Source organism: Salmo trutta, chromosome 35 (genome assembly GCF_901001165.1).
Source record: "Salmo trutta chromosome 35, fSalTru1.1, whole genome shotgun sequence".
NCBI classification, from domain to species: Eukaryota; Metazoa; Chordata; class Actinopteri; order Salmoniformes; family Salmonidae; genus Salmo; species Salmo trutta.
In genome coordinates this window covers 2871324-2897334 of record NC_042991.1, presented here as the reverse complement: position 1 = coordinate 2897334, position 26011 = coordinate 2871324, and the positions used below count along the sequence as shown (strand labels likewise).

Sequence of the window (26011 nt, the reverse complement as noted above, 5' to 3'; positions counted from 1 at the left end):
CATGGCGGTTGGAACCAAAAATCTAAAATTTGGACTCATCAGACCAAAGGACATATTTCCACCGGTCTAATGTCCATTGCTCGTGTTTCTTGGCCTAAGTAAGTCTCTTCTTATTATTGGTGTCCTTTAGTAGTGGTTTCTTTGCAGCAATTCGACCATCTGCTCTGAACAGTTGATGTTGAGATGTGTGTATTACTTGAACTCTGAAGCATTTATTTGCGCTGCAATTTCTGAGGCTGGTAACTTGATGGTTTAGGCGACTGACCTTCATGTCTTATTGTAATGATGAATTGTCATTTCTCTTTGCTTATTTGAGCTGTTCTTGCCGTAATATGGACTTGGTATTTTTACGAAATAGGGCTATCTTCTGTATACTACCCCTACCTTGTCACAACACAACTGATTGGCTCAAATGCATTAAGAAGGAAAGAAATTCCACAAATTAACTTTTAACAAGGCACAGCTTGCATTCCAGATGACTACCTCATGAACCTGTCATCAAGGCAAAGGGTGGCTACTTTGAAGAATCTCAAATATTAAATATATTTTTATTTGTTTTTATTTTATTTATTTCACCTTTATTAAACCAGGTAGGCAAGTTGAGAACAAGATCTCATTTAAAATTGCGACCTGGCCAAGATAAAGCAAAGCAGTTCGACACATACAACAACACAGAGTTACACTTGGAGTAAAACAAACTTACAGTAAATAATACAGTAGAAAAATAAGTATATATACAATGTGAGCAAATGAGGTGAGATAAGGGAGATAAAGGCAAAAAAGGCCATGGTGGCAAAGTAAATACAATATAGCAAGTAAAACACTGGAATGGTAGATTTGTAGTGGAAGAAAGTGCAAAGTAGAAATAGAAATAATGGGGTGCAAAGGAGCAAAATAAATAAATAAATAAATACAGTGGGGGAAGGGGTAGTTGTTTGGGCTAAATTATAGATGGGCTATGTATAGGTGCAGTGATCTGTGAGCTGCTCTGACAGCTGGTGCTTAAAGCTAGTGAGGGAGATAAGTGTTTCCAGTTTCAGAGATTTTTGTAGTTCGTTCCAGTCATTGGCAGCGGATAACTGGAAGGAGAGACGGCCAAAGGAGGAATTGGCTTTAGGGGTGACCAGAGAGATATATCTGCTGGAGCGCGTGCTACAGGTGGGTGCTGCTATGGTGACCAGTGAGCTGAGATAAGGGGGGACTTTACCTAGCAGGGTCTTGTAGATGACCTGGAGCCAGTGGGTTTGACGACGAGTATGAAGCGAGGGCCAGCCAACGAGAGCGTACAGGTCGCAGTGGTGGGTAGTATATGGGGCTTTGATGACAAAACGGATGGCACTGTGATAGACTGCATCCAGTTTATTGAGTAGGGTATTGGAGGCTATTTTGTAAATGACATCGCCGAAGTCGAGGATCGGTAGGATGGTCAGTTTTACGAGGGTATGTTTGGCAGCATGAGTGAAGGATGCTTTGTTGCGAAATAGGAAGCCAATTCTAAATTTAACTTTAGATTGGAGATGTTTGATGTGAGTCTGGAAGGAGAGCTTACAGTCTAACCAGACACCTAGGTATTTGTAGTTGTCCACATATTCTAAGTAAGAACCGTCCAGAGTAGTGATGCTGAACGGGCGGGCAGGTGCGGGCAGCGAACAGTTGAAGAGCATTGATTTAGTTTTACTTGTATTTAAGAGCAGTTGGAGGCTATGGAAGGAGAGTTGTTTGGCATTGAAGCTCGTCTGGAGGGTTGAAGAAGGGCCAGAAGTATACAGAATGGTGTCGTCTGCGTAGAGGTGGATCAGAGACTCACCAGCAGCAAGAGCGACATCATTGATGTATACAGAGAAAAGAGTTGGCCCAAGAATTGAACCCTGTGGCACCCCCATAGAGACTACCAGAGGCCCGGACAACAGGCTCTCCGATTTGACACATTGAACTCTATCAGAGAAGTAGTTGGTGAACCAGGCGAGGCATTTATTTGAGAAACCAAGGCTATTGAGTCTGAAAGTTTAACACTTCTTTGGTTACTACATGATTCCATATGTGTTATTTCACAGTTTTGATGTCTTCACAATTATTCTTCAATGTAAAAATAAAGAAAAACCCTTGAAAGAGTAGGTGTGTTCAAACTTTTTACTGGTAGCTCATATATATATAATATATATACACACACACACACACACCAGAGTCCGGGATGTAGCAGTAATGCTAGACGGAGAGGGCAAAGGGCACAGTGTGGGAAGGAAGTTAGCCTATGTGTAGTTCAGATGTTTTCACCTTGATATGTACTATGTGAACACAAATGCGTCATTGGCTCATTGTGTTATATACAGTACCTACTCAATGGGGTGGGGTTAAGTTGAGGCACAGGGACAGGGTGTTAAGCCACCTTCAAATTGTTGTACTGATTTAAATACTACCACTACCTTGTTAAAACCAAGTCTATCTTTATTTCCCAAACATACTTAAACACAATCACCATAGCTTTTTTTTGTCTTGTAATCGTTTTAAGCATTTTTTAACACAGGCTTAACACCTAACAAACACGTTGAACTTTTTTAAAACACTTTGAACAGGCCCATTATGGGGTATGTGTGTAGATTGATGAGAATTATTTTAAATAATATTTTAATCTATTTCACAATAAGGCTGTAACGTAACAAAATATGGAACATTCAAGGAGTCTGAATACTTTCCGAAGGCACTGTGTGTGTGTGTGTGTGTGTGTTCCAGTCTATATCACAAGGCATATCTGTACAGAAAACACAGTACAGATTTTGCCCTGCTCAAACATTAGCTTTCATTCTGCACTACATTGGAGTCGCTAGCCAAACATTTGCTGTAAGTGCAGGTGAACATGATGCTAGTTCCCAAGGGGGTTCATATAAGCTAATGCTAACGGTCTTATTGGAAACAGTGCTGTCAGTGGGATAACTGGCCTAGCTAATGGTATTCCCTTCTGTAATTACCTTAGAAGAATCAATATTGTGTGGGATGAGTGAATAAATGTATGGCAGGCTCACCCCAATTTCAGATCTGGCTATGTAAAGCTCTTCACAAAGCACTCAATGATCATTTCACTTTATCACATGATTAACTGAGAGTTTGTGTGTCTTTGTGTGAATGATGTATGTGTATGTGGGTCGTTTGTGTGTGCCTCTTATCTCTGTGTGTGTGTGTTCTGTATTTATAAGTCATGGGGAACTGAGATGAGGCAGTCCTGGTGTCAGAGTGTTTTGTCTGTCGTGCTGGGGGAGTCCTTAGGTGAAGACACAAGGGTTCAGATCGTGAGTGCAGGAGAAAGTAATGTTTCTCAATCTATTAACACAGCAATTTACAAATGCTACTACTGCATTAATTCCTTTCCAGATGTCTTTGTTTCTCTTTCATTCTCTATCCCTTACTTTTTCCCCCCTTATATTCCCTCTTTCATGCACTCACCAACTGTACTTTCATGCACTCACCCTTTTATCTGCTTCTGTCTTTGCTTCCCTCTCTTCCCTTCTCTCTCTCTCTTTCAGGTGTCTCTCTCTCGGTTTTTAATTCTCTCCCTCCTTCCCTGTTCCCATATCAGACTGCTCTCTCATCCCTCTGTATCTGTGTCAGAGCATATCATTACGTCTGGGACACCACAGACACACTGCTGCTCCTGCTGTGTGCGGGCTGCACGCTGTGAATCTCACTGGTGCTCGCTCTCTCCCCTGCTGTCTCTCTCTCTCTCTCTCTCTTACTCACACTCTCCTTCTCCCTCTCTTTCACTCTCCCCCTCCATCCCAGTCAGCCGTCCGCTCTGGCTGGTGTAGTGTCATTCCCTCCCTACAGCTGAGGGAGCTTCTGTCTTCTGTTAACCCAGCGCTCCTAATCCCCCTCTCTCTCACCCTCTCTCTCTCTGTGTTGTTCGCTCGGAGGGCTTTACGCGGAGCGCCACAGTCTTTATCCCACTCCCGTCTCTGGCTTTACAGTGAGCGGTGATCGGCTCCTTCAGAGCAACTTCTGCCTCCCTCGCTCATCCTTCTTCTCTTGGTTTGCTATGTCGGCAGATTTTTCTTCTTTGACCCCTGGCTTCTAAAGGGGTAACCACAGAGTGACATCTCTTTTTTGAGTAGTTTTGCACCCTGGTTTGAGTGTGTGTGAATGAGAGTGTTTCAGCTTGGTTAAATGCCTGAGCACGAGTGTGAGAGCGCATGAGGGGAGAGTGTGAGGGAGATTGTGTTTGACTCTCTCTCTCTGTGTGTGTGTGTGTGTGTGTGTGTGTGTGTGTGTGTGTGTGTGTGTGTGTGTGTGTGTGTGTGTGTGTGTGTGTGTGTGTGTGTGTGTGTGTGTGTGTGTGAGAGAGAGAGAGAATTTGCTGTAAGAGTGCGCATGTGCCGTGATTGACCACGCACTGTGTGTGTGCCAGTATATACGCTTTTGCGGGGGCATGCCGATCGGAGTGTGTGTCTCAGACAGTGTGTGTGTTCACGTCACTCTGTGACTGCTGTGGTGCATCTCTGGGGGGAGGAGGAGGATAGGATATGAGCGGGCCTGGGCAGTGCTAGAGGGCCATGCAGACTCTGAGCAGGCTGCAGACCTGTGGCACTCGTAAGATGATGGCCATGGTCCGCACCTCCCTTCAGAAAGTGGTGGTCTTCCTACACAGGCTCCAGAGAATGGCCATCTCATCCCCACGTTATCACAAACTCTGCAAGGTGAGTCACAGAACGAAAGACAGGGAGAGGAAGAGTTCTGTCCGACGCTCTTTCATTCCTGTTTTCAGTCATTCGTTTAATTTGTTTCGTCTGTTCATTCAGTGTTTTGGTTCGGTATTGGGATAGAATTGATTAACTGTGTGGGTTAGTTTGGTCATCTTGTTGGTTTGGGGCATTTTTGTAACACTTTTTTTGTCTCTCAAGAATACCTAGTTTTATTCATGGCTTTTGATAAAGTTGTATGTTTCTGGCATAGTTTCTGAGTGAATTACTACTTTTGTTGGTTTGCTGGTTATTCATTTATAACATTGTTATATGATTATATTACCTTACCTCACATCTCTGACTATTTTGGGGCTTGCATATTTAAATTGTGACACATGTTTTTGTCCACAACTCTCTCCATCCTGTTATCTGTTTGGGAGAGTGTTGACGCCTGTGGTTGTCACCTCCACAGTGTGTGTCTGCATATTCCTGGCTGGATACGGGACTGATTTACTGCCTCAGCTGCACGTCAAGTAATCAGGCTCTGCTGTGTGTGTGTCTGCTGTGTGTGTGTCTGCTGTGTGTGTGCGAGAGCGTGTGTGTTAATGCCTGTGTGTACAGTCTTGTCTCCGCTGTGGTGAAGTAAACAAACTAACAAGGTAGAGAAGTTGCGAGTTGTGTGTGTGTGTGTGTGTGTGTGTGTGTGTGTGTGTGTGTGTGTGTGAGAGAGAGAGAGAGAGAAAGAGAGCACGTGGGTTGTGAATGCCTGAACCACCATGCACTATGGTATGCAAGCTGTGAGTAAGAAGTACAATGAGTTTGTATTTTTAATAAACTGTAGCCTACTTGTTATTACACTGAAGGATATATTGCGAGGTTGCAAGTGACCGCTCTAGTCAGAGACACTGCAGCGAGCGGTGAAAGATGGACCAGCTGCTCAGGAGGATTAGAGCTGGCCAGCCACAAACACAACTGTTTGTGTGTGTGTTTTTGTTTAACTATCCTTGTGGGTACCAGAAGTTCTCACAAGGATAGTAAAACAAGGAAAATTCAGACAAGTGGGGACATTTTGACAATCCCATCGAGCGGAAATGCTATCTTAGGGTTAGAATTAGGGTTAGGTGTTACAGTTAGAGTTAGAAGTTAGGGTTAGGTATAGTTTTATGGTTAGGGTTTGGGGTTAAGGTTAGGCACAGGGTTAGGGTTATGGTTAGGTTAAGGGTTAAGGGTTAGGGAAAATAGGATTTTGAATGGGAATAAATGATTTGGTCCCCACAAGGATAGCAATACAAAACTGTGTGTGTACAGTGGAACCAATTATCATTATCATTACAAACAGCTGCAATCCCGCTTTAACACGCATGCTAGCCTTGGATTTAATTTATTTCAAAGTTTCTCCCAAGGCAAATCTCTCTCTTTCTCTCTCCACCTCTCACTCTCGCTCTCGGTCTTTAATTTTCCCTCTCTCATTTCATCTCTTGCTATATATTCTCTCTTGCTCCATTTTCATCTTTCTATAAGCTATGATATGGATTCTCTCTATATGACATTCACACGATTAGACCCGGGCCATTTCTGAATACCAGTAATTGCGTTCTAAATAGTATGCATTTTAGGTATGGGAAAATATAAAGTTTTATAGCATGTGAAATTTTGAGTGCTTTAAATGGCAGGATGTCATACTCACCTGTAGATTAGTGCGCACAAACAGAAATTTACAGAAACAGAGAAAGAGCATGATAGACAGAATGGGAGAGTTTTTTAAAATAGTATATTTCCCTCTTTCACTCGCTGGTTAATTCCCTAGAACAAAGTAGGCACATGCTCTTTGCTCATTTAACCAGCGCGGCCACATCTGTGTTGGTTGAATCTCCCTGTGAGCAGCCAGCTTCTTCTGATCACTACTCTGTTACTACCATCTCCTGTTAATACCACTCACTCCACACTTTCCTAATTTATCGTAATACAGACCTATGCATTCTGCACTTGACCACCTTCCTTGGGTTGCACCAGTCATTCGTCGCTCGTTTAACCTCCCTTGGGAGGAGCCGACCGTTCTCCTACCGTCCCGCACCCAGTGGGAGAATTCCATCATTCTACACTCAATTACCCTCCCCTGGGTCGCATCAGTCATTCTGTGCTCGTTGGGCTCCCCCTGAGAGGATCAGTCATTCTGGGCTCGTCTGGACTCCCCTGGGTGCGCTCACTGGCCGGCCGGCGGTAACAGTGCTTCTTGATGATGAATGTGCTCTCGGCTCGCTCTCTCTGGGCTTGTCTCGCTGTTACCTGGCTCTCTGTCTCAGGAAAGTGCCTGGACTCCGGGCTGACAGTGCTGGCCATAACCCTATACCAGGGATCATCAACTAATTTCAGCCGTGGTCCGATTTCTTGAGCGGATGGTCAAGGGGCCGGAACATAATTACAAATCATTTGTAGACTGCAAATTGACCAGGATCAGAAAAGTTGGGGGGCCAAATAAAATCACCCGCAATGTGTGTGCATGCGTGTGTGTGTGATGAGTCTGATGTATTTGTGCTGGAGAGCGTCGAAGGCCCCGATGGCTATTTGCATTGTACTCAGCTCTGTTCTGTCTGTGTAATCACTGTCTGCAAATATGCTGAAGGGCACTCTGGTCTCAGGAGGAGTGTCCTCTTACTCTCATTACACTTTCTGGGGAGTTTGTGCGTGGTGTGAGAGAGAGAGGGAGAGACCGAGATAGCAAGACAGAGAGAGAGAGAGAAAGTGTGTGTGTATCAGGGAGAGAGAGTGCGCATAAACACTGGCAGATGCCATCTTTAAAATAGCCTAAAGCCGCAATCCATCCAGTTATATTGTCCCTTCAGTCCCCTAGCCCTGTGACGAACACATTGGCCCCTGTCCCTACTCCACCCCTCCATTCACCACCCCACTCCCGCTCAGTTTTATCCCATGCAGGGTGAGTCAGCCCTGGGCACAGAGTGCAGCACCTTTGCTTCTCTGTCCTTGTGCTCCACCAGGACCGGGGCCCTGGGTCATTAGTATGCGTTACATCAGTGGCACAGGACCGCAGGAGTGTGGACACGCATCACTCCCTCTGTACTAGGTGGCCAGATCGGGCTGTTTGTCTTGAAACACACATTCTTACACTCAACACTAACTTGCACGCAACACACACACAGCCGTGCTACACAATGCAAGGTGACATAGCGATAAGTTGTGAGAGAAAATGATATGGTAACAAATTCAGAAGTACCAATGATTTGAATTAATTTACCAACACTCAGAAAGGCCCAAGGACAATAACTTGAAATGAAGCACTGATTTCTGCCATTACCCACATCAATGGTAAATTACTTGATCTTCCCGCATTTGATAATTGATTTATGGCTCAAATAATAACTGAAAACTATTTGATTTCAACTGTCACTCAAGTTATAAAGTGTCCATTACCTTAAGTGAATGCATTGCAATGGAGTGAGATGAAAATAAGTGTTGTAAATTAATTTGAATGCTTGATACACAATATATACAAAGTATGTGGATGTCACAGAAGTTGTCATGGAGAGAAGAGGACCAAGGCGCAGCGGGATTGTGGACACTCATGTTTATTAAATAAAACACGTAAAGCATCCACTTGAAAAAAACAATAAACAGTACTTACAACAGCAACAGTCTTGCAGGCACATACAATGCAGTGCAAGGACAACCACCCACAACCCCAAAGAAAAACACACACACCTATATAGGACTTCCAATCAAAGGCAACTCAACACACCTGCCTTCAATTGGAAGTCCCAATCACCAACACAACATTTAACAAACACAAACCAGCTGCCACATCCTGACCAAGACTAACACAATTACGCCCTCTGCTGGTCAGGACGTGACAGTACCCCCCCCTCAAGGTGCAGACCCCGGGATGCACCTAAAAAAAAGAAAAACACAAGAAAATCCCCAATACCCGAACAAAACCAACAAACAATAACCCCTAAACAATAAGGGAGGGAAGGGAGGGTGGCTGCCGTCACCGACGGCACTGTGCAACACCCTCCCTCCCCAACCCACCTATCCTGGAGGTGGCTCAGGTGCAGGACGTGGACCTTGCTCCACCTTCGGCGTCGCCCACTTCGGTGGCGCTGCTAGCTGCGCCGGGCAGACGGGCCACTTGGGCTGACCCTGGCAGACGGACCACTTGGGCTGGGCCGGAGGACAGGAGGGCCAGTCGGGCTGGGCCGGAGGACAGGAGGGCCACTCGGGCTGGGCCGGAGGACAGGAGGGCCACTCGGGCTGGGCCGGAGGGCAGGAGGGCCACTCGGGCTGGGCCGGAGGGCAGGAGGGCCACTCGGGCTGGGCCGGAGGGCAGGAGGGCCACTCGGGCTGGTCCTGACTGACGGGCCACTCCGGCAGCTCCGAACAGGCGGGCACTCTGGCAGATCCGGACTGTCGGGCCACTCTGGCAGATCCAGACATGCGGGCCACTCTGGCACCCCCGTGCAGTCGGGCCACTCTGGCAGTTCCGGGCACTCGGGCCACTCTGGCAGTTCCGGGCAGTCGGGCCCCTCTGGCAGTTCCGGGCAGTCGGGCCCCTCTGGCAGTTCCGGGCAGTCGGGCCCCTCTGGCAGTTCCGGGCAGTCGGGCCACTCTGGCAGTTCCGGGCAGTCGGGCCACTCTGGCAGTTCCGGGCAGTCGGGCCACTCTGGCAGTTCCGGGCAGTCGGGCCCCTCTGGCAGTTCCGGGCAGTCGGGCCACTCTGGCAGTTCCGGGCAGTCGGGCCACTCTGGCAGTTCCGGGCAGTCGGGCCACTCTGGCATCTCCGGGCAGACGGGCCACTCTGGCATCTCCGGGCAGACGGGCCACTCTGGCGGCTCCTCACTAGCAGGCGGCTCTGGCGGCTCCTGACTAGCGGGCGGCTCTGGTGACTCCTGGCTGGCGGGCAGCTCTGGCGACTCCTGGCTGGCGGGCAGCTCTGGCGACTCCTGACTGGCGGGCAGCTCTGGCGACTTACGACTGGCGGGCAGCTCTGGCGACTTACGACTGGCGGGCAGCTCTGGCGACTTACGACTGGCGGGCAGCTCTGGCGACTCTTGACTGGCGGGCAGCTCTGGTGACTCTTGACTGGCGGGCAGCTCTGGTGACTGTTGACTGGCGAGGCTGGGCTGACGCACCAGACTCCTGATGCGTGGGGCTGGTACTGGACTTGCCAGCCTGGAGACACGCACCTCAATGCTAGTGCCTTTAGTGGGAAACACCGGACCGTAGAGGCGCACTGGCGGTCTTGAGCGCAGGGTTGGCATCACCCCTTCAGGCTCGATACTCACACTCCCCTGGCACATGCGGGGCACTGGTACTGCGCTTACCGGCCTGAAAATGCCAGGCCTTACCACAGCACCTACCCCAAAGCACGGGACCTGTCCAGTGTGTTTTCTTCCAAAAAGGGTACGGGGAGCTGGCCTGGGTCTCCCATCTCGCCCCGCCAAACAGCCCTTGTGCCCCCCCAAATTTTTTTTATTGGGGCTGCCTCTTGGGCTCTACCTGCCTCCCAGGAAGGTTGTCGCAGTGCATCCACAATTGCTCCCATGTCCAGTCAATCCTCTCCTCCAGTATTTCCAGCAACCAGGAGTCCATCACCTCCCGAGCGCGCTGCTTCCAACTTTCCTCCTGTGGCTTCCTCCGCTTCCGCTGCTTGGTCCTTTGGTGGGTGGTTCTGTCACAGAAGTTGTCATGGAGAGAAGAGGACCAAGGCGCGGCGGGATTGTGGACACTCATGTTTATTAAATAAAACACGTAAAGCATCCACTTGAAAAAAACAATAAACAGTACTTACAACAGCAACAGTCTTGCAGGCACATACAATGCAGTGCAAGGACAACCACCCACAACCCCAAAGAAAAAGACACACACCTATATAGGACTTCCAATCAAAGGCAACTCAACACACCTGCCTTCAATTGGAAGTCCCAATCACCAACACAACAAACACAAACCAGCTGCCACATCCTGACCAAGACTAACACAATTACGCCCTCTGCTGGTCAGGACGTGACAGTGGACATGCCTTCAAATTAGTGGATTCGGCTATTTCAGCCGCACACGTTGCTGACAGGTGTATACAATCGAGCACACAGTCATGCATTCTTCATAGACAAACATTAGCAGTAGAATGGCCTTACTGAAGAGCTCATTGACTTTCATCATAGCTCCATCATAGGATGCCACCTTTACAACAATCAGTTCGTAAAATTTCTGCCCTGCTAAAGCTCCCCCGGTCAACTGTAAGTGCTCTTATTTTGAAGTGGAAAAGTCTAGTAGTAACGACGGCTCAGCTGCCAAGTGGTAGACCATACAAACTCACAGAAGGGGAGCGCCGAGTGGTGAAGCACATAGCATGAAAAATGGTCTGTCCTCGGTTGCAACACTCACTACCGAGTTCCAAACTGCCTCTGAAAACAACGTCAGCACAATAACTGTTCGTCAGGAGCTTCATGAAATGGGTTTCAATGGCCGAGAATCTGCACACAAGCCTAAGATCACAATGCCAAGTGTCGGCTTGAGTGATGTAAAGCTCCATTGGACTCTGGAGCAAACTGAAAGCACGTACCACTGCATTTAATCATGGCAAGGCGACTGGAAACTAGTTATTCCCTCTGTAAGGCAATCAAACAAGCAAAGCGTCAGTATAGAGACAAAGTGGAGTCGCAATTCAACGGCTCAAACACAAGATGTATGTGGCAGGGTCTACAGACAATCATGGATTACAAAAGGAAAATCAGCCCCTTTGCGGACATCGACGTCTTGCTCCCAGACAAATTAAACAACTACTTTGCGCGCTTTGAGGACAATATAGTGCCACTGACACGGCCCGCTACCAAAGACTGTGGGCTCTCCTTCTCTGTGGCCGACGTGAGTAAAACATTTAAATGTGTTAACCCACGCCAGGCTGCCGGCCCAGACGGCATCCCTAGCCGTGTCCTCAGAGCATGCGCAGACCAGCTGGCTGGTGTGTTTATGGACATATTCAATCAACCCCTATCCCCACTGTTGTCCCCACATGCTTCAAGGTGGCCAGCATTGTTCCTGTTCCCAAGAAAGCTAAGGTAACTGAACTAAATGACTATCAGAATGGCCATCTAGCACTCACTTCTGTCATCATGAAGTGCTTTGAGAGGCTAGTCAAGGATCATATCACCTCCACCCTACCTGTCACCCTAGACCCACTCCAATTTGCTTACCGCCCTAAAAGGTCCACAGACGATGCAAACGCCATCACACTGCACACTGCCCTATCCCATCTGGACAAGAGGAATACCTATGTAAGAATGCTGTTCATTGACTACAGCTCAGCATTCAACACCTTTGTACCCTCCAAACTCATCATTAAGCTTGAGACCATGGGTCTCACCCCACCCTGTGCAACTGGGTCCTGGACTTCCTGACGGGCCGCCCCTAGGTGGTGAAGGTAGGAAACAACATCTCCAGTCCACTGATCCTCAACACTGGGGCCCCACAAGGGTGTGTTCTCTGCCCTCTCCTGTACTCCCTGTTCACCCACGACTGCGTGGCCATGCATGCCTCCAACTCAATCATCAAGTTTTCAGATGACACTACAGTGGTAGGCTTGATTACCAACAACGATGAGACAGCCTACAGGGGGAGGTGAGGGCTTGGAGTGTGGTGTCAGGAAAATAACCTTGTCAGCAAAACACAAGAGATGATCGTGAACTTTTGTAAACAGCAAAGGGAGCACCCCCCTATCCACATCGAAGGGACAGTGGTGAAGAAGGTGGAAAATGTTAAGTTCCTCTGTGTATATCAGCCGAAATACTGAAACAGTCTACTCAGATAAACAGCTGGGGGCCAATTGTGCGCTGTCATAGGGGACTCTTGGTCACGGCCGTTTGTGAAACAGCCTGGGATCGAACCCCAGGTTGTATTGACACTGCAACACTGAGATGCAGTGCCTTACATCGTTTCACTAATCAGGAGACTACAAGCTCTACTTTCTAACAACAGTTTAAATTTGTAATGACCTTGGTCTGGTGCTGTTGTGGCACTAGCTGTAGATGGCACCTGTTCCTTCTGAACTGCCCCCCTTGGGCAGTTTCCACCTGTTATGACCGTGGGGTGAAGCTGGGGCCTTGAACAACAGCTGGTGTCATCCAGTGTTTTTGTCCATCAAGTTTAATGAGCACTGTGTCCCCAGGGCTCAGTGATGGAAGGTTTCTGACTCCATTCCTGTGGAGTAAAACGCCTGCTTCAGTTTTGCAGAAGCGTCTGTCTGTCTGACCTTCTCCTGGTCAGTCAGTTTGGTTTCAGATTCTCTTCCAAGGAAGGGAGAGTTGTCCTGATCCTTCTCCCGATCAGTAGCTCAGCCGAGCTGAAATCTGTGGATGTTGACGGAGTGGCTCTGTATGTCATCAGAGCGAGCACAGGGTCTGTTTGTTTGAGTATCCACTTGGCTGTCTGTACAGCATTCCCCACATTAATGGCTCTTTTCTTTGTGTGCTCCTAGTTTCACAGCAAATGCACACATTTGCACCTCTGATTATCTCCTGTGAGATTTTAAGCCACCACACTGACTGGTTAGCTCTCTCCCTGCATTTAACCAGCACTTGGCATCCATCATGAATCCAATATAGGATTTATTTTCTCAAGCGGTTTCCCCTGATCACTAGTCCATGTGTCTCTGATAGTTCCCCTCTCATCTTATTGCTTTACGGGTTTTCTCTGAGTACTCAGGCCACCCATTTCCGATGAACCATAGCACTGACTGCAACTGTGGGTCAGATTCTCTGTTCAGTCTGATGTCCTCCATTCTCTGTGTGGATGCAGGTACATTACTTACAACTGATGTGACATACGTGGTCACGTCGCTGTGGGAGTCTGCTGTACCCTCGTGGTTTCTCAGTGGACCCCTGGACAGAACATGAGCTATGGCGAGTGTCTTTCCTGGTTTGTACTCTGCGATTCCACTGTAATGCATCAATCTCTAAAAAACAGTATTTGACACCTGATAGGAACATTGTACAAGTCCTTGTTGTTAATGAGGGGCACAAGGGGATTGTGGTCAGTTACCAGCCTGAAGCTGTCTAGTTCATTGGCGTACTTCTCAAAGCGTTCACAAGCCTACACGCTCACTAAACACTCTTTTTCAATCTGAGCATACCTTGTCTCTGCATCACTCAGATGCCTGTTGCAATATGCAGCTGTTTTCTAGTCCTTACCATGCTGTTGAAGTAGGACACCTCCTACTCCGTAGCTCCTGGCATCAGCTGACACTGCTGTAGGCTTCCTGGAATCATAAGTTAACACTGGAGTAGTGGTTAGTGAGTGTTAAGTCTCTGAAATGCTGCATCTACAGCGGATAGCTGTGGAATGTATTTCTCCAGATACTGTACCATCCCAAGGAAATGCTTCAGCTTGCTGACGTTCTGGGACTGAGTTGCTTATCCCTATAACCTTTTCCGGGTCTGGCCCGATGCCGTTTGCGTCAATGATGTGCCCCTGGAAGTGGAGCTGGCTTTGTTTGAACTTATACTCGTCCTTGTTGAGCTTGAGGCCTGTTGCTTCAATGACTTTGAGCACGTTTCCCAGGCGCTCGTCATTTTCCTGCTCAGAGTTGGCATAGATCAGTACATTGTCCATGTATATAGCCACACCCTCGAGCCCTTGAAGAGTTTCCATCATTTTCCTTTGAAAAATCTTGGGGTCACTGGTTGTCCCGAACAAGATACATTTCAAGCGGTATCTCCCAAAAGGGGTGATGACAGTAGTCAGCTTGCTACTCTCCTCGTGTAGAGGGATTTGATAGAACCCACTAGCTGCATCTAGCGAGGTGAACACTTTGGCTCCTGACAGTGTTGACATGATTTCCTCCATCGTGGGAAGAATGTACTTTCCCTTTTCACTACTTTGTTCAGTTGTTTAAATCGACACAGATTTGAACGTTGCCATTTGGCTTTAGCACTGGCACCATAGCGGCACACCTGTCATCTCTGTTACTTTTACCGCAATGTCCTTGTTTCCCATGCGATTGAGCTCCTTTTTCACTTTAGCCATTACTGGCAGTGGTACTCGCATGGCTGCATGTACTGCGTTTGGCTGGGCATCCTCTTTTAGGACTATTTTCACTGGTTCAGTTTAAAGCTTCCCGCAGGACCCAAAAACATCCCTGACCTTGTTTATGCTTTTAACCATGCCCATATCTGCAGGAGTTACATAGCTAAGCAGATTGTTGACACCTCCTCCTGATAACAAGTACACAAGGAAACTGTACTGTTGTCCCTTGTAGCAAGTGTTAGCCTGAAACTGGCCTAGACACTCGCCCCCTGGGTTGCTCAGACGCACTTCAGCCGGGCGCAATTTTCTCCTCAGTGAGAGTTGCTTAAAAGTAGTCTCTTCACTAATAATGCTTGCGTCTGCACCTGTGTCTATTTGAACATCTTCACACATACCACCAAACGGGTGTGATCGTTCTACAGTGGTCCTTGCAGCATACGCTCAAACCGGTGTGATTAGAACACTTATTTAGAATGTCCAGTTTCAATTGAGGCAACAGTCAGCGTTTTAGCTGGCCACACTGTTTTTTCAAAGAAACATTTTGCACAAACACAGTCCTTACAAATGTATGTCCTGAATGTGACCAGTTTATTTCTGGATGCAATATTCAGACATTCACAGAAGTAATGACAGCATAACACAATCATCCAAACCGGAAAATGTAGGCTACATTAGTCCTAGCCCTAAATGAGGAAAGATTGACATAACACAAGCGGTCATATTCAGCAAACTCTCAGCTGACAGAAACAACAGCATGAATTAGCTAATAGCAATTACTATTTACAATTCATCACATCAAGGGTGAGCTCACCATTAATCTAAATTATTCCGTAAAAAACTTTCTAAAAATCGAAAGTAATCCGACGATGGGTAGTTTGTGCACGCCACCATGTTCGTTTTTTCACGTCAACCAAAGATAAGAAGAGAAGACGATGAGTTTGGTCTGTTTGCTGTATGCATGGTGAAGGGGGTGTGTCGTCTACGATCATTCACTTCCAGAAGTTTACTTGAACAAGTAGTGAACCATTCCATCACCTCATGACAACATATTTGGTCTGACAGACTTTTACACGACACCCAAAATGCATTGTATAATGTCAACAAACATGGTCAAATCAAATCAAAATTTATTGGGCACGTACATATGGTTAGCAGATGTTAATGCGAGTGTAGCGAAATGCTTGTGCTTCTACAGTGAGGGAAAAAAGTATTTGATCCCCTGTTGATTTTGTATGTTTGCCCACTGACAAAGAAATGATCAGTCTATAATTTTAATGGTAGGTTTATTTAACAGTGAGAGAGAAAAACAACAAAACAATTCAGAAAAACGCATGTCAAAAATGTTATAAATTGATTTGCATTTTAATGAGGGAAATAAGTATTTGACCCCCTCTCAATCAGGAAGATTTCTGGCTCGCAGGTGTCTTTTATACAGGTAACGAGCTGAGATTAGGAGCACACTCTTAAAGGGAGTGCTCCTAATCTCAGTTTCTAACCTCTATAAAAGACACCTGTCCACAGAAGCAATCAATCAATCAGATTCCAAACTCTCCACCATGGCCAAGAACAAAGAGCTCTCCAAGGATGTCAGGGACAAGATTGTAGATCTACACAAGGCTGGAATGGGCTACAAAACCATCGCCAAGCAGCTTGGTGAGAAGGTGACAACAGCTGGTGCGATTATTCGCAAATGGAAGAAACACAAAAGAACTGTCAATCTCCCTCGGCCTGGGGCTCCATGCAAGATCTCACCTAGTGGAGTTGCAATGATCATGAGAACGGTGAGGAATCAGCCCAGAACTACACGGGAGGATCTTGTCAATGATTTCAAGGCAGCTGGGACCATAGTCACCAAGAAAACAATTGGTAACACACTACGCCATGAAGGACTGAAATCCTGCAGCGCCCGCAAGGTCCCCCTGCTCAAGAAAGTACATATACATGCCCGTCTGAAGTTTGCCAATGAACATCTGAATGATTCAGAGGACAACTGGGTGAAAGTGTTGTGGTCAGATGAGACCAAAATAGAGCTCTTTGGCATCAACTCAACTCGCCGTATTTGGAGGAGGAGGAATGCTGCCTATGACCCCAAGAACACCATACCCACCGTCAAACATGGAGGTGGAAACATTGTGCTTTGGGGGTGTTTTTCTGCAAAGGGGACAGGACAACTTCACCGCATCAAAGTGACGATGGACGGGGCCATGTACCGTCAAATCTTGGGTGAGAACCTCCTTCCCTCAGCCAGGGCATTTAAAATGGGTCGTGGATGGGTATTCCAGCATGACAATGACCCAAAACACACGGCCAAGGCAACAAACGAGTGGCTCAAGAAGAAGCACATTAAGGTCCTGGAGTGGCCTAGCCAGTCTCCAGACCTGAATCCCATAGAAAATCTGTGGAGGGAGCTGAAGGTTCGAGTTGCCAAACGTCAGCCTTGAAACCTTAATAATGACTTGGAGAAGATCTGCAAAGAGGAGTGGGACAAAATCCCTCCTGAGATGTGTGCAAACCTGGTGGCCAACTACAAGAAACGTCTGACCTCTGTTATTGCCAACAAGGGTTTTGCCACCAAGTACTAAGTCATGTTTTGCAGAGGGGTCAAATACTTATTTCCCTCATTAAAATGCAAATCATTTTATAACATGTTTTATTCTGGCTCTCACTGTTCAAATAAACCTACCATTAAAATTATAGACTGATCATTTCTTTGTCAGTGGGCAAACGTACAAAATCTTTTTTTCCTCACTGTAGTTCTGAGAATGCAGTGATATCTAACAAGTAATCTAACAAATTCACAACAACTACCTTATACACAGAAATAAACACAAATATAAAGGGATGAATAAGAATATGTACATATAAATATATGGATGAGCGATGGCGTGCGGCATAGGCAAGATGCAGTAGATGGTGTAGAGTACAGTATATACTGTACATATGAGATGAGTAATGTAGGATATGTAAACATGATTAAAGTGGCGTTATTTAAAGTGACTAGTGATACCTCTATGTAAACATTATTATAGTGGCGTTATTTAAAGTGACTAGTGATACCTTAATTAAGTCTGTTTATTTAAGTGGCCAGAGATTTTAGTCTGTATGTTGGTAGCGGCCTCTCTGTGTTAGTGATGGCTATTTAACAGTCTGATGGACTTGAGATAGAAGCTGTTTTTCAGGCTCTCGGTCCCCGCTTTGATGCACCTGTACTGACCTCACCTTCTGGATGATAGCGGGGTGAACAAGTAGTGGTGGTTGTTGTCCTTGATAATCTTTTTGGGCTTCCTGTGACATCGGGTGCTGTCGGTGTCCTGGAGGGCAGGTAGTTTGCCCCCGGTGATGCGTTGTGCAGACCGCACCACCCTCTGGAGAGCCTTGCGGTTGAGGGCGGTGCAGAAAGACCTGGACCCAGTTGCACAGGGCAGGGTTGAGACCCAGGGCCTCCAGCTTAATGACGAGCTTGGAGGTTACTATGGTGTTAAATGCTGAGCTGTAGTCAATGAACAGCATTCTTACATAGGTATTCCTCTTGTCCAAATGGGATAGGGCGTGTGCATTGTGATGGCAATTGCATCGTCAGGTAGTTTGCCCCCGGTGATGCATTGTGCAGACCTCACTACCCTCTGGAGAGCCTTACCGTTGTGGGCAGAGCAGTTGCCGTACCAGGAGGTGATACAGCCCGACAGAATGCTCTCGATTGTGTTTCTGTAAAAGTTTGTGACTGTTTTTGGTGACAAGCCCAATTTCTTCAGTCTCTGCTGCGCCTTCTTCACCACGCTGTCTGTGTGGGTGGACCATTTCAGTTTTGTCCGTGATGTGTACACAGAGGAACTTAAAACTTTCCACCTTCTCCACTACTGTCCTGTCGATGTGGACAGGGGGCTGCTCCCTCTGCTGTTTCCTGAAGTCCACGATCATCTCCTTTGTTTTGTTGATATTGAGTGTGAGGTTTTGAGCGAATTCTGCCATCAATCCACGGTTTCTGGTTAGGGAAGTTTTTAATGGTCACAGAGGGTACGACATCTCCGATGCACTTGCTAATAAACTTGCTCACCGAGTCAGCATATACATCAATGTTATTGTCCGAGGCTATCCGGAACATATCCCAGTCCACGTGATCGAAGCATTCTTGAAGCGTGGAATCTGATTGGTCAGACCAGCGTTGTATTGACCTGAGCACGGGTGTTTCCTGTGCCACACATACAGTGGTTGCTCAACAAAAAATGTTGTGATTATGCTGCGGGATTTAGAGGCAATGTGTGGTTTAGTACAGTACCCTGTGTCACCACTTCAATGCTCCAGATCAGCACAAAGTGGAGTTAGAGCACTGATTATGCTTTTGGGTCCAACTGTGTCTCTAAATGACAGATGAATGGGCATAAACCTAAACATAAACCTAAATAGAAATTGACTTCAGTATTACTTACTTAAACTGTTGTTACACTAAGGTTTTTATTATGCAATACTCGTGCTGCCCTCGACTGGGAGACCCATGAGATGATTGTCGGCTTTTGGTTTCTCTCCCTCTAAAAACAGAAATAAATCATTCCAAATAACAAGCTGGCTTTATTTACAAATTAGTAACAATGTCTCACCCATGTTCAAGAATGGCCTTTTTCTTGATCATTTTAGGTTATTTGAAAACGAAATCATCTCCAAAATATTGTTATTTTTTAAACAAAGCGATTTTTTAATTATTCATTTAGAATGATAAAAAAGCCTGTTGGATATTCTCACAAATATAATATTAACCCTGTTATTAGCAGGACAATATATATTGGTCGTATTGATCATGGCTCCCGAGTGGCGCACAATGGGATTGCCTTGCAGTTCTCCAGCTGTATCAACTGAAAGCGCGCGAGGTTCAAGGCACGAGGGCAGGGGGCATGGGTTGGGCCCCAGAGCCGCACTTTGTTTGTGATGCCCACTATTAAACGGTCTCGGATATGTTCATCCCTATTAGCACCGAAATCACAGTTTTCAGCCAGCTCATAAGAGCTCTGATATACATGTCTGCCTTTTCTCTCTCTCTTTGGCTGCGTTGGTAAAAACATGCCCACTTGTGAATGAGATTCCGTTGTGGAATGAAGTAGTCCTTACAACACTATATCAAAGTTCGTTTTATCTTTCTCCTGAGCGAATTTAAATGAGATGAGTATTTTCTCTGCCTCACTGCCCACCACGTAGATTAGCGAACTGACCTGGATGACTCCATTATCTTTGTCCAGTTTTGTAGCAGTCCTGAAACGGCAGAATCTCTGTCTCCACTCCCGCCATTCTGCTGGGCTTTCGAACTTCTGGCTTGAACTTGGGCATTTCGTTGTCCTCGTCCAAACTTCTCTCTATGAGGAGAGCCAAAGCACTTCCACAGTGTTTCCGCAGATTAAGTATGTAGACATTTGCGCAGTCTTGCAGTAACTTTTCCCCCGTGGCACATTTTCTGGCTGGCATTTGCAATGCCTTCATTGTTGTTTTCCTTACAAATAATAACTTTGGACATGTCTCCGTTCCTATCTAAGTAAGTGCCTTACTGTGTTGTCTTTTCTACTGTAGCATAAAGTTTGTGTGTATGGAACATAATGTTGACTGCTCAAAAAAATAAAGGGAAAACTTAAACAACACAATGTAACTCCAAGTCAATCACACTTCTGTGAAATCAAACTGTCCACTTAGGAAGCAACACTGATTGACAATAATTTTCACATGCTGTTGTGCAAATGGAATAGACAACAGGTGGAAATTATAGGCAATTAGCAAGACATCCCCAATAAAGGAGTGGTTCTGCAGGTGGGGACCACAGACTACTTCTCAGTTCCTATGTTTCCTGGCTGATGTTTTGGTCACTTTTGAATGAGACGGAATGAGACTTTTGAATGAGACGGAGTCTACAACCCACACAAGTGGCTCAGGTAGTGCAGCTCATCCAGGATGGCACATCAATGTGCTCTTCACAGATGAAAGCAGGTTCACACTGAGCACATGTGACAGACGTGACAGAGTCTGGAGACGCCGTGGAGAACGTTCTGCTGCCTGCAACATCCTCCAGCATGACCGGTTTGGCGGTGGGTCAGTCATGGTGTGGGGTGGCATTTCTTTGGGGGGCCGCACAGCCCTCCATGTGCTCGCCAGAGGTAGCCTGACTGCCATTAGGTACCGAGATGAGATCCTCAGACCCCTTGTGAGACCATATGCTGGTGCGGTTGGCCCTGGGTTCCTCCTAATGCAAGACAATGCTAGATCTCATGTGGCTGGAGTGTGTCAGCAGTTCCTGCAAGAGGAAGGCATTGATGCTATGGACTGGCCCGCCCGTTCCCCAGACCTGAATCCAATTGAGCACATCTGGGACATCATGTCTCGCTCCATCCACCAACGCCACGTTGCACCACAGACTGTCCAGGAGTTGGCGGATGCTTTAGTCCAGGTATGGGAGGAGATCCCTCAGGAGACCATCCGCCACCTCATCAGGAGCGTGCCCAGGCGTTGTAGGGAGGTCATACAGGCACGTGGAGGCCACACACACTACTGAGCCTCATTTTGTCTTGTTTTAAGGACATTACATCAAAGTTGGATCAGCCTGTAGTGTGGTTTTCCACTTTAATTTTGAGTGTGACTCCAAATCCAGACCTCCATGGGTTGATAAATTGGATTTCCATTGATTATTTTTGTGTGATTTTGTTGTCAGCACATTCAACTATGTAAAGAAAAAAGTATTTAATAAGATGATTTCATTCATTCAGATCTAGGATGTGTTATTTTAGTGTTCCCTTTTTTGAGCAGTGTATTTACAGTTTTTATCGACAAGTACTGATTATGATGAGGTAATGCTAAGCTTTTTGCCAGCTATGTGTGGCACCATGTTTCTTAACATTATACAATGCATTCTGGGTGTCACGTAAACGTCTGTCAGACCAAAGATGTTATATTGAGGTGAAGGAATGGTTCACTCATCTTTCGAGTAAACTTCCGGAACTGAATGAAGGGAAGGGAATGATCGTAGGTGACACTCCCCCTTCAACATTCATACTGCAAATAGACCAAACTCATCTTGTCTCCATTATTTTTGGTTCACGTGAAAAAACAAACATGGTGGAGTGCACAAACTACCCATCGTTGGATTACTTTCGAGTTTTAGAAAGTCTTTTAGTCAATTATTTTGATCAATAGTGAGCTCACCCGTGATGTGATTAATTGTAAATAGTAATTGCTATTAGCTAATTCATATTGTGGTTTCTGTCACCTGAGAGTCAGCTAAATATGACCGCTTGTGTTACGTCAATCTTTCCTCAGTTAGCGCCAGGACTAATGTAGCCTACATTTTCCGGTTTGGATGATTGTGTTATGCTGTCGCTACTTCTGTGAATGTCTGAACATTGCATCCAAAAATAGACTTGTTTCTGTGAAAACTCAAAGCTGACTGTTGCGTCAATCGAAACTGGACGTTCTAAATAAATGTTCTAATCACACTGGTTTGAGCGTACACTGCAGGGATGACTGTAGAACGATCACACCCATTTTTTGGTACATGTCAAAGGGTTAAGGCAGAAATGGCAACATCCTATTCTCTCCTCCTCTTTCTCTGCCAAGCTCTATCTGTCATTTACTTGCACTGTTTCCCCTAATCCTAACATTTCTCTTGGTATTTCTCTCTTTTCCCTTTCTGTTCCCTCCTTCTCTCTCTCTCAGTATTCCCAGATATCGAGGCATTAATGGTTATTATCCATCTAGTGCTATGGTTATGAGGAGATTGTGAGGTTGCATTAATGCCTCTTGGCCCAGGCTCATACTAATGGCCCAGTTTTTATGTGTTTTGTTTTAGAATAGCACACTGCGGTGACGTACACCCCACAGTCCTGCTCTCCATTAGGATACCTAACTTACAGTACATACTCTAAGCTTTATGGATGGGTCTTGTTCACATAGGGAGCGGGAGAGAAAGAGATGAGGAGACAGACTGGGCAGTTATGAAGACAGAGAACATGACAGAAAGGCAGGGAAGAGACATTACTAAGACAGAGAGTGTCTTGAGAGCAAACACAGCGATAGAATTGACATGATAGAGAGCTCTCTCCCTCCCAGTATGTGAAGGCTTTTATCCCAGTGAGGGTCAAGTAGTAATGTCCATTACTGTAGTCCAGATGTGTGATGTGGAGTCAAAGTGATCATCACCATACCAAACTATACGGTTGGAATGCATGAATGCAGCAGTAGATTGTACAGAGATTAGATAGATGCAGACATTGACACTCAGAATGTTTTTCCTCTGCTGACTCGTTGTCCATTGTTTTCCTGGTCTCTCTCATAGTGAAGGGAAGGCAGATGGTCATTGGTCATATTTTGGGAGTGCCCATTTGTGGCTCTGATGTGTATCTAGTTTCATTGTCAATTTTGGCCGGTGTTTGACAGCCATGAACTATGACCAGCCCTGACCAACAGGTTAGATTGGGCCTGGAACAGAGAGAGAGAGAGAGAGCAAAGGGGAGACAGAGGGAGTGAGAGAAACAACAAGAGGGAGAGATGATTTCAAGCAAACAAACAAGTGATGGCTGGTGATGTCCGTGGAAACTATTACCCTGTTGTCTGCCACTGCACACACACACGCATTTTCCCTAAACCTAACCCGTACCATAACCCAAATCCTTAACCTAACTCCTAACCCTAATTCTAATCCTATTTGTACCCCTCACCCAAAACCTAACAATTTTTTGTTGTTGTTGAGTATTTTCACCCCAATTTCGTTGTATCCAATTGGTAGTAGTTACTTTCTTGTCTCATCGCTGCAACTCCCATACAGACTTGGGAGAGGCGAAGGTCGAGAGCCATGCGTCCTCCGAAACACAACCCAACCAAGCCACACTGCTTCTTGACACAATGCCCATCCAACCCGGAAGCCAGCCGCACCAATGTGTCGAGGAAACACTGTACACCTGGCGACCGTGTCAGCATGCACTGCGCCCAGCCCGCCACAGGAGTTGCTAGTGCGCAATGAGACAAGGATATCCCTGCCGGCGCCGCCCCATGGGTCTCCCAGTTGCGGCCGGCTGCGACAGAGCCTGGACTTGAACCCAGAATCTCTAATGGCACAGCTAGCACTGCGATGCAGTGCTTTAGAACACTGCGCCACTCGGGAGGCTCGAAACCTAACTCTTAAGGTTAAAATAGCCTTTGTCCTCATGGGGATGTGGGAGAAGGGGATTTTAGGTCCCCCACAAGGATAGAAGAACCAACACACACGCACATACACAGATACACACCTAACCCTTGTTTTACTGTCCTTATAGGAACCAACAAATGTATTCCCATTCAAAATCCTATTTTGCCTAACCCCTTAACCTAACCTTAACCCTACCTCTAACCTTAACCCCTAACTCAAAAACTAAACATAAACCTAACCTCTAGGCAAAATGTCTGAGTCACTACATGAGACTGTGTGTATGATCAGTAATCCTCCCTCAGTTCAGACCAACAAGCCTGAAAGGATAAAGCTTGTACTCACATAAACAACACAGCTACCTCTCTTATTCTCTCTCCACTCTTCCTTATGTTATCTTCCCTCTCCCCTCCCCCTTATGCACTTTTTCCCTCTCCTTTCCTTATTTTTGCTCCTCTTCTCCGCTCTTACTCACTTCTCTGCTTCTCATCTTTTCCTACCTCTTTTGACCTTTTCTCCCTCCCACTCCTCATTTTCTAATTTTCTCCTCCCCTCCACTCTCTCTACAGGGCGTGTATAGTGCCACCCTACACACCCTTAGGCTGTGCTTCATGTGCCCTCCTCCTATTTGTACATCATCAGCTCTTTAGGCACTGGCTTCTTCAATCATTCATCGGTGCCCCTGCATATGCAACTTCACTTCCTTCTTGTCTCTCCCCCTCTCTCAGTTAAATTACATTCAAAGGGCCTTTATTGGCATGGGAAACATATGTGACAGGTAGCTTAGTGGTTAAGAGTGTTGGGTCAGTTACCGGATCGTCACTGGTTCGAATCCCTGAGCCAACTAGGTAAAAAAATCTGGCTGTGTCCTTGAGCAAGGCACTTACCCTAATTGCTCCTGTAAGTCGCTCTGGATAAGAGCGTCTGCTAAATGACTTAAATGTAAATGTAAATGTAAGAAACAAATTTAACCTTAACAAAAAACTATTAGAAATTAACAGTAAACATTGCACTCAAAGTCCCTCTTTCTTTGTGTCTCCTCAAGGCTTCCCTTGACAGATGGTTTCATGTGATGTATCATAGATATGCTGTACTGTAGCATCTGCATTCTTCTGGCTCTGCATGAAGCATAACATTACATGACCATGAATGATTAATCAAAGCCTCTCTCTGACACGCCAACATCAGTCACACCACATCACATTACAGTTCAGTCACTCAATTGACCTGTGTTTAGTCCTGGCATGGCTGAGGGCTCGGGAGAGGGTGTGTGTGTGTGACAGAGAGAGAGAGAGCGGGAGTGAGTGTGTGTGTGAAAATGTCTGTGAGAGTGAGGGCCTAATTGTAGAGCAGAAGAGATAATTAATAAAGAGGAAAATGGAGTGAGAGCTAGAGCAAAATATAAAGAGAGCGAGAGGGCACGAGAGAGAAAAGGCAGAGCATGCCCTGAGAGGTAAACACAGTGTAATGCATTGTGGAGAATGACTATGTCAGTAGGAGATTAAAGATAAATCATTCTATAAATAGTCTGTAATCTGCAGGAGGCCTGCAGGGGACCAGGGAGAACATAATGTCAGCACGGAGTAAAACAAGCAGTATAATAGTGTAAACTATAGCACTACAGGAGGGGAAATAGAGCAGCACGTTAGAGAGTGGTATATGATTGACTGTTGAGGTTCCATTTATTGGAGTTTTCCCCCATCACGGCTTATATTGTGCCTGTATTGTGGGAAAATGACAAGTGGAAAAAAGTAAGGAAAAGGAGAGAAAGAGGTGTGTGCGTGTGACAGAAAATAATAATGTGTGTGTGTACAGTGCCTTCAGAAAGTATTCACACCCCTTGACTTCTTCCACATTTTGTTGTGATAAAGCCTGCATTTAAAATATATTAAATGTAGATGATCTACCCCATAATGTCAAAGTGGAAGAAACATTCAAGCATTGTTTTTTTTATGAATGGAAAATAAAACACATATCTTGATTAGATAAGTATTCAACCCCCTGAGTTAGAATCACCCTTGGCAGCGATTACAGCTGTGAGACTTTCTGGGTAAATCTCTAAGAGTTTTGCACACCTGGATTGTACAGTATTTGCCCTTTTTTTATGCTTCAATCTCTAGCAAGTTGGTTGTTGATCATTGCTAGACAGCCATTTTCA

The 26011-nt window shown here is 46.0% G+C and overlaps 1 protein-coding gene across 5 annotated transcripts in view; it reads left to right on the top strand.

The window, feature by feature from the left end:
* Positions 1-4336: 4336 nt before the first annotated feature.
* LOC115174451 (utrophin-like) overlaps positions 4337-26011 on the top strand; it is a 193831-nt gene continuing 172156 nt past the window's right edge. For all 5 annotated transcript variants that reach the window (XM_029732984.1, XM_029732980.1, XM_029732981.1 and 2 more), the window contains exon 1: positions 4337-4685. In XM_029732984.1, coding sequence (XP_029588844.1) covers positions 4542-4685 — 144 coding nt within the window. In that variant the 5' untranslated portion in view covers positions 4337-4541. The remainder of the gene's footprint in view (positions 4686-26011) is intronic.